A 15700-nucleotide genomic window follows, 5' to 3' on the forward strand; every position below is an offset into this window, starting at 1 on the left:
GCTGGCTATTGATTGCCATTATAATGCCAGTAACTGCCCATTAATTATATCATAAATTAACAAAACATATGCGTAACTGTGCGCTTTGTTTACGTAAGGACACCTAGGACAATTTGGTGACTTGTTTACCTAAGGAGAACAATGGGACCATTGTCGCTAAACCGGCGTACGTCCCTACAAATACAATCTTTCATTTCAGATAGTCCACAAGCGACGTGCCAAATATGAGCCGAATAGGTTGGCCATTTCTGGGATCCTTCTCTTGTCAGTCTTACGTAAATAATTATGTTTATACATTACACGATACAACTATGATGCCTCACATGTTCCCAAAATTAATTTTTTAGTTTCTTAAAAACTTTCTCATTGGAAATTTTCTAAGAGCACAAATAGAACACAAATTAAACAGCGACGACATTTATCGTTGTACTCGAGAAACAATGTCATGACTCTAATTGAATTCTAGTTTTCATCCTGGAACAGTTGTATGTATTCGGATTAAATATTTATCGCATGCATCAATAAAGTTTGAGGTAGTTAATTCATTTTTCAGTCAAATGTGTTAGTGGTTCTGTATCTTTTTAACAGATTGAAGTAAAAAAAAATATTTTTCTTGAAAAATTCTTGTCAATTTAGATTTTATTCTTTTTGTGGCTAGAATTTTCTTTTGGAAAGTACTCCTGCACATGTACTACATCAATTGTTGGTATGGCTATTTGTTATACATAACTGAATGCAGTGTGCTTTTTCCTTGAAAATTTAGCATGAGTCCATTTCCAGACAGCATTTAATAATTCTTTGGAAAATATCATTTACCAACTCTTCTGTTGCTTTCTCTCTTTAATGGGATTTATTGCAACACTAGTATCAACACAAAAAGTACCAATTTTGCTTGTTGAATCTTAAGTGGAAGGTCATTCACACACATAAAGAATAGGAGTGGATCCAAAATTGAAACCTGTGGGACTTCCTATGTGATTTTTTTTCCGCCCCACCCCATCCCACCCCAGCCACGAAAATTCTATGCCTTTCCGACACTGAACTGTTCAACACAACCTTTTGCATTTCGTCTGTCAAGAATGATTCAAGCCAGCTGTGTGTAAAGCAAAGCCATTAGTTTCATAAAACTTGAGTTTTTGTATGAGTGTACAATGATCTACACAATCTCATTTATAAGCTTTGCTGCTTTGTATGAACTTGCCTCAGGGTTGGAAGGTTCCACACTGTTTATTTCCATTAACTGTGAATCATAATCAGATAATCGTTCACCAATTGAGTACACATTAATTGTTTCATCGTGAGCACTGTCTATAAAATGTAATCAATGTCCCACTATTTCTCTACACACAAGTTGGAAAACTGGCTACGGAAATTACATTGAAAGATCGAAATAATGGTTCCAGTTCACTTTTCCACTCTGTATCTTTTAGGAAATCTACATTGAATCTCCACAAACCACTGTTTCTTCTTGTCTGACTGGTAGCTGAATAATGCGTCTAGATCTCTCATAAACAGCTGAAAGATTCCTGGAGAGGATATGTAGCCTGTTACAGTAATCAGAGAGGTATTCCGCAGTAAAAAATCACAAGCACATGCTTCTAGGCCCTGATCGACACAAAAACTATTTGTTTTAATATTGTTGGCTTTTTGTGCAACTTTAATATATGTTGGAAGTCCTTTTTCCATATTAACTGAACACGAAAATGAGCCAAATCTATAATCCGTGATACTTAACTTCTCCATTCCTGTGGCTGCATGGTGTTCAGACAGGCACAGAGCATATATCACTTCAAAATTTTATACATCTTCTAGGCCCACAATGAGCTCGTATATCTTGTTTTTCAACTCTCTAACGTTCTGATGAAACATAGTTTTCTGGGAGCTGCTCTAATTTCTTACAATACTTTCTGTCTGTACATGACTCTAACGTAAAAATGTGCTCCTTGCATTCCGTACTCACAGGAATTTTGTTCTGTGTGCTCATGGCCTCCCTTAAACTTCCTACAAGGTGCTCAGCTAATCTTTTCTTACCTCTCGTAATCAACTGCAGACCACGATTAGTGATTTCCCATCTCTTAGTTGCAGTGACAGGCACGGCACAAATATGATGCTTCGTTTCAGCCAAAAACAATTTGCTCAGCTCTTAGTTCACACTCCTAACAGCTGTGTTACCCAGGGCTGGTCACGTTGGTGTAAGACTTCAACAGACCACACAGGAGTGTCTGTTGTTGCTGCTCCTATTTCCTCCAGTCACATTTAATGCAAACAGTCTAAGTTGTAAGTAGCAGAGATGACCCTGCCTCCCTTACTTTCTTGACGAGCTCTACATGCAAACGCCCTTTGGTTAGATGTGTGGAAGGGATTTTATGTTAGCGGACTCACCCGGTTCCTGTCGCTGTTTCCCATGCAGCAGAAGAGCAGTCTACACCGGTGGTTCCAGCTGTCCTGGTACGCCCGGATCACCTTCCTGGAAGCAGGTAAGCAACACATGTTACAGCAACACACAATATTCCTCCGTAGCACCTACATGGACACTGTTTGTTATTTATCAGACAGCTGTAAATTTCATTGATCATTTTCTCGATTCCTCCTTTCGAAATGGATCACGGGAACTTGTTTATAAAAGCGATAGGTAGTTTACACAAAAGTGTGTCAATCTATTTATTGCAATATTTTGCGAAAGTGTGTCAATCTATTTATTGCAATATTTTGCGAAAGTGTGTCAATCTATTTATTGCAATATTTTGCGAAACGTTCACAGTGAAACCAGTTGAAAACTTTTACGTTAGTTGAACTAGATTTGACACTGCACAGAGCACATTTCAAAACTTTTACATATTGTTTGCAGACGTGATCTTCAGTTTAATACACACTGACAAATAGCGAAGTGTTAAATGTTACAAGTCTGGAGTAGAAGCCTGGACATCAAAAGCTTTCACACGAAAAGACTAAAGACATTTGAAATGTGTTAAGAATCTCGTATGTAGATTACGTGACCTACACTGAAGAACTTCACAGTGCTGCGAAATACCTTACAGTAAAAAAACAGACATAAATTGCAGAGAAGCTGCACATTTTGTGCAAAACTTTTTAAAGCGTAAAGTACAGCTTCCTGAAACTCATTACTGAAAGAAAGATAAAAGGCGAACATGGGTGGGGAAGAGTTTAGTGGTCACAGAGTGGAACATCAACTCTGATATCACGATCTTCATTAAAACAGCTACGAAGACTGAGGAATACATCATGATGGTCGTGGTCGCCAGCCTCCTACGACGAGACAGTACATACACAGACGTTAATCAGCCAATATTGTTTCCATGAGGTAGGATGTTCTGAAGAAGAGATTATTTCAATTTGTTTTTATTACAAATGTGTAACATTTCTTACTTTGTAGCCCTCTTATGCATGCCTAATTGCCTCCTTATTCGGATATGATTGTCAATAGATGAGGCCACTTTTACACCCAATGTACCACTTGTCAACCCCTGTTCATGAATCCGGGTATTTTGACATTGCCCCGCCCCCCTCTCTCTTTCTTTCTCTCTCTCTCTCTCTCTCTCTCTCTCTCTCTCTCTCTCAGGGGTCGACAAGAGGTTCACACCACTTATTGCCCGAACCGCTCTTTTCTGAGCCAAAAATATACTTTTACGATAGGAAGACTTGCCCCAAAATATAATACCATGCGACATAAGCAAATGAAAATAAGCAAAGTAGACTGATTTTCGTGTCGAAGGATCACTCACTTCAGATACTGTTCGAAGAGTGAAGAAGGCACAAATAAGGCTTTGAACAAGATCGTGGACGTGGGCTTTGCACGACAGTTTACTATCTATCTGAACATCTAGAAATTTGAACTGCCCATTTGAAACATCCCCTTAGAAAAATTAAGAATGACAGTGCTGGTAAACCTAGAACTTAGAACTACTTAAATCTAACTAACCTAAGGACATCACACACCTCCATGCCCGAGGCAGGATTCGAACCTGCGACCGTAGCAGTCGCACGGTTCCGGACTGCACCCCTAGAACCGCGAGACCACCGCGGGCCGGAACTGGCAGCGAAAATAAAATAAAATAACATCACAATTACACGGTTGTTTAGGGTATTTCATTGTTAAAAACTATGAGTTTGTGGTCGTTCCATTTAAAATCACTCTAAATTGTTACTACGAAGTTCTTGTATATGTTTCCTGACGACAATTCTAACTCTTTGAAACTGCCGTCATAGGGTAGTGCGAGAGGTGTTCAGTAAGTAGTGCAATACATTTTTTCCTCGGCTAATTTCCGTTGAAAAAAATAATAATTTATTGCGGCACATCGTGGAAGATTCCCACTTCAGCTCCTGTAGTTTCATGCTATTCCGACAGGTGGCGGCGCTGTATATAGCCTTCAAATGAGCGTCTGTGACTGCGGTGCGTTCCATACGGAGAGCTGTTACCGAGTTTCTTTTGGCGGAAATCCAGAGCATCGCAGATACTCATCGGCGCTTGGAGGATGTCCATGGGGACGTGACAGGGAACAAAAGCACGGGTTGGGAGAGACTTCTGTCGTCATGACAAGAAGGTCGTGCAACCTGTCCGATCTCAAACGGTCGGCGGCACACAGCTGTGACTCCTGAAACGTTCGAATGTGCGGACACTCTCATTCGAAGAGACAGAGGCGCCACATTCAACACTTCACTGCACAACTGGATGCCTCTGTTGGTAGTGCTGACATACTTGTCCATCAATTAGGGTACTCAAAGGTGTGATCCCATTGGGTTATTCACCACCTCACCGCCTCACAGAATACCATAAAGAGCAGCGAACGACCTTCTGTGCGGAACTACTTGCGCGTTACGAGGCTGACCGTGATAATATGTTGTGGAACATTGTCACAGGCGATGAGACACGGGTTCGTCACACCAAACGAGGAAGAAATCGGCAATCCGTGGTGTAGCACCACACAACCACTCCTCAAGAAAATCTTCAGAGCCGCACACTCAGCCGGTAAGGTCGTGGCGACGGTCTTCTGGGACTCTGAAGGGGTTGTCCTGTTTGATGTCCACCATCATAGTGCAACGATGAGGTCTTAAGAGTAGTTAGTGTGCTGCCCCCAGGAAATACACTACTGGCCATTAAAATTGCTACACTACGAGGATGACGTGTTACAGACGCGAAATGTAACCGACAGGAAGAATATGCTGTGATATGCAAATGATTAGCTTTTCAGATCATTCACACAAGGTTGGGGCCGGTGGCGACACCTACAATGTGCTGACATGAAGAAAGTTTCCAACCGATTTCTCATACACTAACAGCAGTTGATCGGCGTTGACTGGTGAAAATTTGTTGTGATACCTCATGTAAGGAAGCGAAATACGGACCATCACGTTTCTGACTGTGATAAAGCTCGGATTGTAGCCTACCGCGATTGCGATTCATCGTATCGCAACATTGCTGCTCGCACTGGTCGAGATCCAATGACTGTTAGAAGAATATGGAATCGGTGGGTTCAGGAAGGTAATACGGGACGCCGTGCTGGACCCCAACGGCCTCGTATCACAAGCAGTCGAGATGACAGGTATCTTATCCGCATGGCTGTAACGGATCGTGCAGCCACGTCTCGATCCCTGAGAACAGAGGGAGACATTTGCAAGACAACAACCACCTTAACGAACAGATCAACGACGTTTGCAGCAGCTTGGACTATCAGCTCGGAGACCGTGGCTGCCGTTACCCTTAACGCTGCATCAAAGACAGGAGCTACTGCGATGGTGTACTCAACGACGAACCTGGGTGTACGAATGGCAATACGTCACTTTTTCGGACGAATCCTGGTTCTGTTTACAGCATCCGTGTTTGGTGACATCGCGGAGAACGCTCATTGGAATCTTGTATTCATCATCGCCATACTGGCGTGTCACTCGGCGTGATGGTATGGGGTGCCATTGGTTATACGTCTCGGTCACCTCTTGTTGGCATTGACGGCACTTTCAACAGTCGACGTTACATTTCAGATGTGTTACGACCCGTGGCTGTACCCTTCGTTTGATCCCTGCGAAACCCTACATTTCAGCAGGATAATACACGACCGCATGTTGCAGGTCCTGTACGGGCCTTTCTGGATACAGAAAATGTTCGACTGCTGCCCTGGCCAGCACATTCTCCAGATCTCTCAGCAACTGAAAACGTCTGGTCAATGGTGGCCGAGTAATTGTCTCGTCGCAATACGCCAGTCACTACTCTTGATGAACTGTGGTATCGTGTTGAAGCTGCATGGGCAGCTGTACCTGCACACGCCATCCAAGCTCTGTTTGACTCTGTGCCCAGGTGTATCAAGGCCGTTATTATGGCGAGAGCTGTTTGTTCTGGATACAGATTTTTCATGATCTATGCACTCAAATTGCGTGAAAATGTAATCACACGTCAGTTATAGTATAACATATTTGTTCAATGAATACTCGTTTATCATCTGCATTTCTTATTGGTGTACTAATTTTAATGGCGGGTAGTGTAGAAGAAACGACTTCAGTGTGTCTGTTGCCGCAAAAATGTAAACGAACTTCTCCTTCTGCATGATAAACCAAGGTCTCGCACAAGTCTGCGCACCCGAGAGCAGCTCACGAAACGTGACTGGAATGTCACGCTTCCTTATCCACGCTACAGCCTGAAACTGGAACCGTCCTACGTCAATCTGTCTCTCTTTATTAAGGCTGCACACTGCGGGAAGCAGTACGTGATTGATGGGGAGGTTACTGAAGCAGCGAGACCTTGCCTCCGATGTCCACCAGTGCAGTGGTAACATGCGGGCGCACACGTCCTCCCATTAAGGTGGAGTAAGGCCGCCGCGTTGAAAGGAGATTGTTATGAAAAAGAGGTTGTTGCAGCAAAAAGGGTGGGGAACGATATGCTGTATTTCAATCTAGAATACCACCAACCTGCTTACTTATTGAACGTCTGAGCCGGTTCGTTTCTGGTGCCTGTTTCCATCGATCGTCATTTTGATTTTTGAGTCGTTTATCACTTACCTCGGTGTCGTAACTAGCAATCTTGACGGCAGTTCAGGAAGTGTGGTTACGCCCAACCAACCGACATGAAGCGTGGTTAATGACGGAGCTAGAACTGCAACGAGTTGTGAGTAAGTCCAGCTCTGGCGTTTCAAGACAAGCCGAGAGACGTCCTCTATTCTACCTTGTAGTTCATTTGGTAGTTTGGCGTTTAAATGTGCGCCGAGATAATTCTTGTTATCTTAACTTTAGGGCATGATTTTTAGCGAACGTATTAATCAAAGTTTAAGGGCCAAGTAACTCACGGAGGTTAATTTGTTTCTATTCAGTTCTATTGATCACCTATTCTCTAGATAAGATTGTGTAGTTTACGTCTCAGAATATTGCCTGCCGTTGATGTGTGTTGTGTTACAGATAATTGGCAGCGGTCGACGCGAACATACTGGGAGCAGAGCACCACAGGGGCAGAGAGATATTTAAGGCCCTGTCCTCTCCTCTACATCTTGGGTTATGTTGTCACGGTTGCGTGATTCCATCTTTCCGGTGGAGAATTGTAGCATCTGAAGTTGAATTGCAGTGCAAAAGTGGTGTACATTTCCATGTCATTTCCTGTCTCGTGGATCTCTAGATTTGATTTGAATCCTTGGTCTGCTCGCGTCTATCGGTAATTCACACGCGATATTGAAGTAACCTCATTTTTGGGGTATTTTCATATGGTCATGTTCTACTTGTAATCATTCTAAGAATATTGTAGATTTACCAAATGAGTAAGTAAATTTTAAGATTGGTTTGGTCAAAATTAAAGCACCTCCTTAATTCCTTTAGTCATTTGTATATAGTTTTGTTTAGGAAAGTTGGCTAGCCAAACTGTAAAAGATCTGTGTTCTTACCATTAATCTGTTCCTCAGCTGATTGGAAGTAATGAGAGTTCTGATGGGAATTGTATGGACATTTGTACTATTTAAGTAAAGCTTTACCTGAGTATATTTACCTAGTAATATTCAAATTTCAAGTTTTATGGGTCTTGTTCCGGTTACTGAAATTTGTTATTTGCCCAAGTGATCTGGCCTTATAAGGCAGTCTCCTGTGTTATTGTGGTTGTCATTTTATAATTGACTGTAATAAAATATGTAGCAACTATAGCGGATTACTATTGTGATTTTGGTGTGTCACTACCATAAAACATTTCAACGTCTTTCGGACATTTTTTCGTTTTGTGAATTGTAAACTTTTACATTTTTGGACAAATAAGCGAGGTGCAAGTTTTGAAGCAGTATGAAATCGTATGATGACATGGCTGAATATTTGCGCAGCTTTCTTTCGGACAGGGCTCAATTACAAATAACTGCATCAACTGCGAGAAGTCTGCAAGGTCATTAGCATACAACATGAACAGTGAGAGTCGTAACACACTTCCCCGGGGAACCCCTGATGTTACCTGTACATTCGTCAGTGTTTCATACGCTAATGGAACAGGGAGTAGTCCCCAAAAGTATCACAGTGTAAGTAACCTTCACAATGGTTTGTCGAGTGTGGACGTAGATGCCTGGACGGGGAATCGAGCCCCGGCCCTTATGCGGGTCCAGCGAGGCCGGGCTCTACCAGGTCGGCTGCGGCCGCAGTGCCTTAACCCCTGCCCGAGTCCACTTTCCGCGGCAGTGTGGGGACTTTTCTGCTGTCTGGGCCGCATTAGTGCCATTAGCGGCCACGCCACGGCCCGTGCGCTGCTGCGCCAGATTTAATGCCCCGCCTGCGGACACAATGGCCGAGCTGTACTTGCTGTCTGCCTCGTGGCGTGAATAGCCCCCCCCCCCCCTCTCCACCACCCCTCAACACTCCCATCCCCGCGACTAAAGCCGCGAGTTGTCGTCGCTTCAGCCACCATTAGGGGCACTTCCGCGATGTGGCCGCTTCCGCGTAGAAAAGTGCTCCCCCCCCCCCCCCCCCCCACCCGGTCTGTCAGTCTTCCTCGTACTTCCGCCGTGTCGGCGTTTTCAACTTTGCCCTCTTTTCCTTATATCCCGCCATTCCGCCACAATGTGTCGCGAGTGGGTCTGTGGCGAACTTCAATGTCTGGCAGTAAAATCACAGTACGAGAAGGCCAAGACGGTTTTCGCTTGCTTCTTCTTTGATGACCTGTCTGTAACAAGGGGCTGGTATCCGAAACCTCCTGAAACGCAGAGGAGTATCATAGGACCGTTGCTATTCACAATATACATAAATGACCTTGTGGATGACATCGGAAGTTTACTGAGGCTTTTTGCAGATGATGCTGTGGTGTATCGAGTGGTTGTAACAATGGAAAATTGTATTGAAATGCAGGAGGATCTGCAACGGATGGACGCATGGTGCAGGGATTGGCAATTCAATCTCAATGTAGACAAGTGTAATGTGCTGCGAATACACAGAAGGATAGATCCCTTATCATTTAGGTACAAAATAGCAGGTCAGCAACTGGGAGCAGTTAATTCCATAAATTATCTGGGAGTACGCATTAGGAGTGATTTAAAATGGAATGGCCATATAAAGTTGATCGTCGGTAAAGCAGATGCCAGACTAAGATTCATTGGAAGAATCCTAAGGAAATGCAGTCCGAAAACAAAGGAAGTAGGTTACCGTACGCTTGTTCACCCACTGCTTGAATACTGCTCAGCAGTGTCGGATCCGTACCAGATAGGGCTGATAGAAGAGATAGAGAAGATCCAACGGAGAGCACCGCGCTTCGTTACAGGATCATTTAGTAATCGCGAAAGCGTTACGGAGATGACAGATAAACTCCAGTGGAAGACTCTGCAGGAGAGACGCTCAGTAGCTCGGTACGGGCTTTTGTTAAAGTTTCGAGAACATAACTTCACCGAAGAGTCAAGCAGTATATCTCGCGAAGAGACCATGAGGATAAAATCAGAGAGATTAGAGCCCAGTCAGAAGCATACCGACAATCCTCCTTTCCACGAACAATACGAGACTGGAATAGAAGGGAGAACCGATAGAGGTACTCAGGGTACCCTCCGCCACACACCGTCAGGTGGCTTGCGGAGTATGGATGTAGAAGTAGAAACATTAGTAATACACGTATAACTATAGTACTACATCGATCTTCAAAGTAAGCATCTCGGGAGCGAGCACCCAGACACCAAAGTTTCTGAAATATATCCTCGAAGTCTGTCTCTGCTGCACCTGAATACCTTTCACTCTATCAAATTATCGTCCTTTCAACTTCATCATAATTTTTTGAGAAGAGGAGGAAGTCACACCCACATAACCACGTTGAGTACGGCGAGTGGGGAACAACTGTCACCCTATTTTTAGGCAGACAATCTTGAGTAATTTAGGCTATATGTGGTCGTGTATTGTCATGGTGGAGTGACGAATGGTTGGTACGCGACTTCTATGGCCACTCTCAAAAAAATTAACAAACCCTTCAATTTAAAAAAAGTTAATTATGTGTATAGATAATAAAAATAATTACGCGTGGCTCAGTGCGATCAATTTGTCTACATAGTTGGAGGAATCGAAGGAAAGTTGGGACGAAAGCAGACGTTAAGCAAAGGAGGTAAGGAGATGGAAATCGCACATGATTAATCACTGCCTCATGTAATCTGAAACCAGCAGAATTTATCACTAATGATCTAAGCGTGCTACAGTGGTGTCTGGGCGTCTCTTAATATGAGAAAGAATTATAAATTACTAGAAGGAGAATAATGAAGGAAGGAGTCGCATTGTGTTGTGTTTTCCAAAACAGATCTCAAAATACTCGTGAGGAGTCTCATCCAGTACTTAAGCAACCTATTGGATTAGGCCAACTGTAACGTCACAATAGGTTTCGTTACATAGTTAAAATCAGTGTTATGTTTCTGTCAGCTGATAGACATTATCAGCGTAAATTCAATTACTTTACATAATTAATGAACAGTAAATTAATCTCAGCCCAAAATTACATGCATATAGAAACAAGTATGGATCAAAGTCTTTTATTCTCATTACAATATGCACATCCTGTGTCCGTATTTACATTTCCCCACCTTTCCTTAAAGTACGTGGTCAGGTGTGAATGTTTTGAGTATGGTAGCAGACAAACAAGAGATGTATGGGTCTCAGAAACTTCCTTCAACTTCAACACAGTCAGTGGAAGGCAAAGAGCAGGAACAGGATGGTTCGACCAGAGGTGCGAAAGTCTAAAAAAAACCATTTTCTTAGAAGAGGTTGGTCATGGACCTCCCCCACCACCTAGCGCTGCTCGGGACAAAGAGCCGCGCAACGGTTAGGGGGAGTTTTTTGGAAGACAGGTAAGCGACCAGACGTTCCTTCAGAACGCTGCGTCGGAAACAGGACAAAGGTATTTGAATGTTTAAATATGTTTAATGTTAACAATTTATTTATCACAGGCTTTTTCGCGATTGATTAATTAAGAACCATTAATTTTTTGTTCAATTTATCCGATATAAGAATAATCTTCTCCGTTCGAGATTTCCGTTACGACCCGCCACGTGCTGCATAGTTTCAAACTGCAACCGCCGAGAAAGCGAATAGAGGGAGTTGTAGCCAGTTTTTGCGATTGCTGAACATTTATGCTAGCGTGTGTCGATGTTTAACAACTTATTGAAAATTTAGTGACGAGGGTAGCTTTTCTAAAATGAATCGTTTCGTATTCAAGCACTTCGAGCTGGAGATACCAGCCACGAGTCCTGCTCGAGGCCAGCCACTGTACATAGAAAATCTGCATAGAGGAATAGTTACGGTATTTCAGTGATAACCTAGTTCTTGTGCATGTATCAGCATAGTAGTAGTGACCACGTGCTCTCCAAGATTTTCCTTCCCCCCACAGCACGATGCAAATCAAAGGGAACACGGCTTGTAATTCAAAGGAGAAATATTCTATGTGCATACTTAAATAATCTTTGTCCATAGTTCATGTGTATTCAAAAGATTGTTAGCAAGTAACTTCGTAAATTTGTCTAATGTTGGTTAAAATAAAATTTACCTTGGTTTTCGAAGTAATTTCCGTTCTCGGGTTGCTCATTTAAACCATACCTAAGAAAAGAGTATCATATCAAGAACGCTGTTCCTTTACTAAAATTATTGGCACAAGACTAGATTCGTGCAGGATGTAATTTTCTCTGACCATCCCCAAAACTACAATTGTGTTATCCGTTGCGACTTCAAATTTAATCGATAAGATTGTATTCTGAAGTTTGATGGGCCTAAACATCAATTCTAAAGCGGGCAGAATGGTCAAGGAAGGTTACGCTGCCGAGAGAGAAAAAGTGTGCATAAGATCCTTTCCCACAGCAGGTATATATAAAAATGAATAAAAGTAATTCCTGCTGATAAAATTAAGCAAACTCCCTTCTCAGCCTGCCACAGACGGGGAGAATTAACGACATTTACGATCTAAATACCAGTCGTTGGGAGCTTGCACAACAAAAAGATTAAGAAAACCGAAACGAAAAAAAAACACTGAACATGAACAAATGTGAGAAATATAATCGATTCTTGAATTTTAAAATAATGTAAAATATCCCAAATGTGTCCGCTGAGAAATGAACTGAGCTAAATTAATGGGAGAAAGACTCTGTAAGGAACTGCGATTTCGGGGAAGAGAAAAAAAGGGAACAGAAGGAGGGTGGGGGGAGGGGGAGAGAGAGAGAGAGTGGGGAGTGAGAGAAGTACGTTGACCATACAAAGTGTTCTTTTACAACAAATGTGGTTACTCGAATGATTGAAAGAGAAGCAATGTTGATGAAAGTAGCTATCAGAAACGGCTGCGTTATGACTGATATGTTCTCAACATCAAAAGCTAACGTATATTGCTGCGTGAAGTAAGATAATACCTGGAATTTCTGAATGAGACAGTACAACACGCTGGAAACTCGAAACAGGCGGAGGGACGCAGATGAGTGAAGCTTAACTTAGGGCCACTTTCAAGCACTCACTTAACGTTAGCCGATACGGCAGAGAGTATAAAAGCTCGAAGGGATTGTGGGCTGGTTGCCAAAGTTCGCTTTGGGGAACGTCAATACTGCGAGCGGTCTGGGGCTGCCGGGAACTCTGCCAGTGTATTACGGGCAGTGCAATCAGCGAACGTTACAGTCGCGAGAGGCTTAGCTCCGCCTTTCTGCATTACGAGACACCTACGTATCAGGCAGTTCTCAAAGCGTCCCCAGCTGCTATCGACATTCCACCTCAATCAGTCAACAGCTCTTATTTACATTAGCATCATTTTTTTCTGAACCCCTAACACTGTTTATTTTTGCAGATGAAATTGTAAGAAATCATACCCATCTGCTATACAAAGTATTATCTTTTCATGCCCAACATGATTCGACGCGTCTGCGGCACTATCAGTGGGTGCTTTGATTCATGTGGCTCTAGCACAGTGGTTCCCAAGCTTTCTGAGACCATTAGCCCTGAGTGCAATCGGACATTAGCTCTCATCTGTCGCCTGTTGTCCCCCTCTACCCCCACACTATCACCAACTTCAGCATGTAACTAAACTCTAGGATGGAAGACTTTTCTAAGAACACTTTTATTTTTAAAATGATGAAAGACGAATAATATTTAGTTCGTATGTACGAGGATTAGAACTTAAATAGAGGCAATTATTTATTCATAACCAATACAAAAGAGTTACATGTCTGCACCTGTTGCTGTCCTTCAAAGTAGTCACCAGCACTGTGTAGAACACGTTGCCAGCGATGTCGAAGGCGTAGCATACCGTTAGCAGAGCCTGTTCTGTTGATGGTGCGAATGGAGCGGCTCTGGCTCTGAGCACTATGGGACTCAACTTCTAAACATTCATGGTGGTGTCTGTTTGTACTATATCGTGTCTCCCTACCACTTTCGCGCAACGACGCTCTGAGCATGTTTTTTAGGGAATTAACTAGTTTGAACCTGGGACCTGTTCCTGGTAAGGAGACGCCAGACCACACATGACATGTAGAATTCAGAAGAGTTCAGTGAGACTAGCGATGATATAACCAAGTACTAAATGATCTCAGTGTCAGCTCCACTGCACTCCCTGTAAAAGAATCTTAATACTAACTAAATTTAGTGGAAAGGGTTCAAGGCTTTCCTATTTTTAGTTAGCTGGTAAAATAACGTCGAAATTTTATTCTACTCACAAAACATCGTTTATAAATTGCACTATTGATAAAAGGAAATGTTTTAATACAGGATGGTAAAAACCAACTGCGTTCAACAAAAATGTGAACGAATATTCCCTAAATGGGTTTCCGAGTTCTACAATCGATCAAAGGATGACCTATGCCATATCACATCTATAATCTAGGTTTAATTTAAGTTTCACAAAAGAGAAAACTATCAAAATGGTCTACAGTGACCCTCAATTATCTTCAATTACTTATCTAACTTGTCGTAAATTACTGTGGCTGATGTGGCTTCTCAATAACTATAAAATAGAAAAATCATCGCGTTTCGTATCTTTACTTCAAGTGGCAAATGTGAACACCATGAGTTTTAATTAACGATCGTCACTAGTATTACGCAAAAAGGGGGTGTAACAGATGAGACTTCTGCAGTTCTGAGTGAAGCCTTATGCGCTCAAAAATGCGGCATCGCGTCCGTTCATTACCTTGTCGGTGTCTAAGCAGCGTCAGGGCGGCAGCGGCCGGCGCAGCAGCCATCCAGCCCGCCGTCTCGGAACTAACTCTTTTCTAACTTCTCCTTACTACAATTTACCGAAGTAGATTTAAAAAGTTATCTGTCTGTGTTTTCATCTGACCAATCAGGGTCTCAATGTTAACCTTAAGTTCCGCCTACAAAAATTCTGTCTATCCAATGAGAAACGTTATACTTTTCGTGGTGGGGCAATGTTTTTAAAGTTTGCAACGTAACAGAGACGCTAAAAAGTTTCACGCTAAAACCTGCAGCTGGTGTGGTCCTTTTAGCGTTATCGTGAGATCTATACTGTTCTTCTGGAGGGCTCTATCTTTTAACATGGGCTGGAGGATTGTCCTAATGTAACAGATACGCGAAAAAGTCTCACGCTAAAACTTGCGGGTGGTAGTGACCCTCTTTACGTTATCGTAAGATCTATACTGCTTTTCTGGAGGGCTCTAGCTTTTAACATGGGCTGGGGGTGATCCTTGACGTACCTGAGACGCGAAAAAGCCTCACGCTAAAACGTGCGGGTTGTATAGTCGTACAGGTAGGCTCGCGGCGTGGGTGCCCAGCCCATCCCTTATCTAGCTTAACACGGTTCTGCTCTCGGCTTCTGTCCTCGTTTCTCCCCTCGGAACTGCGCCTGCCTCACGGTGGGAAGGTACGACATGCATTTAGGCATTCTTGTGGTAGTCTGTGGTATTCCATTTGCTCACTCGTTACTCGTATTACTTTGGTTAATTTAATGTCACGACTTATTTGGAGCTATGTGACATACTACTGGATTTGCTTATGTCAGGGTTTTCATGTAAGGTGTTGGATTTGCCTGACACCTTACAAACTGCTGTGGTCATCAGTCCCCTAGAACTTAGAACTACTTAAACCTAATTAACCTAAGGACATGACACACATCCATGCCCGAGGCAGGTGCGAATGAAGCGGTCCTGCCTGTCTAATCTCTGGAACAGTTCTGAAGCGAATGCCAGGAAGTGCTTCCTTCATCTTCGAAATCAAATCAAAGTCACAAGAACGTAAGTGGTATTACTGTTCGTTTTTGGGACATCACCTACGTGCAGCTTCGCGAAAGAAGTGG

At 42.9% G+C, this 15700-nt stretch overlaps 1 protein-coding gene across 1 annotated transcript in view; it reads right to left on the reverse strand.

Moving 5' to 3' along the window:
• Positions 1-15700, reverse strand: part of LOC126285033 (diacylglycerol lipase-alpha) — a 591792-nt gene that overhangs the window by 468990 nt on the left and 107102 nt on the right. The window contains exon 5 of the mRNA XM_049984357.1: positions 2383-2467. Coding sequence (XP_049840314.1) covers positions 2383-2467 — 85 coding nt within the window. The remainder of the gene's footprint in view (positions 1-2382; positions 2468-15700) is intronic.

This window comes from Schistocerca gregaria, chromosome 8, assembly GCF_023897955.1.
Source record: "Schistocerca gregaria isolate iqSchGreg1 chromosome 8, iqSchGreg1.2, whole genome shotgun sequence".
Lineage (NCBI taxonomy): Eukaryota > Metazoa > Arthropoda > Insecta > Orthoptera > Acrididae > Schistocerca > Schistocerca gregaria.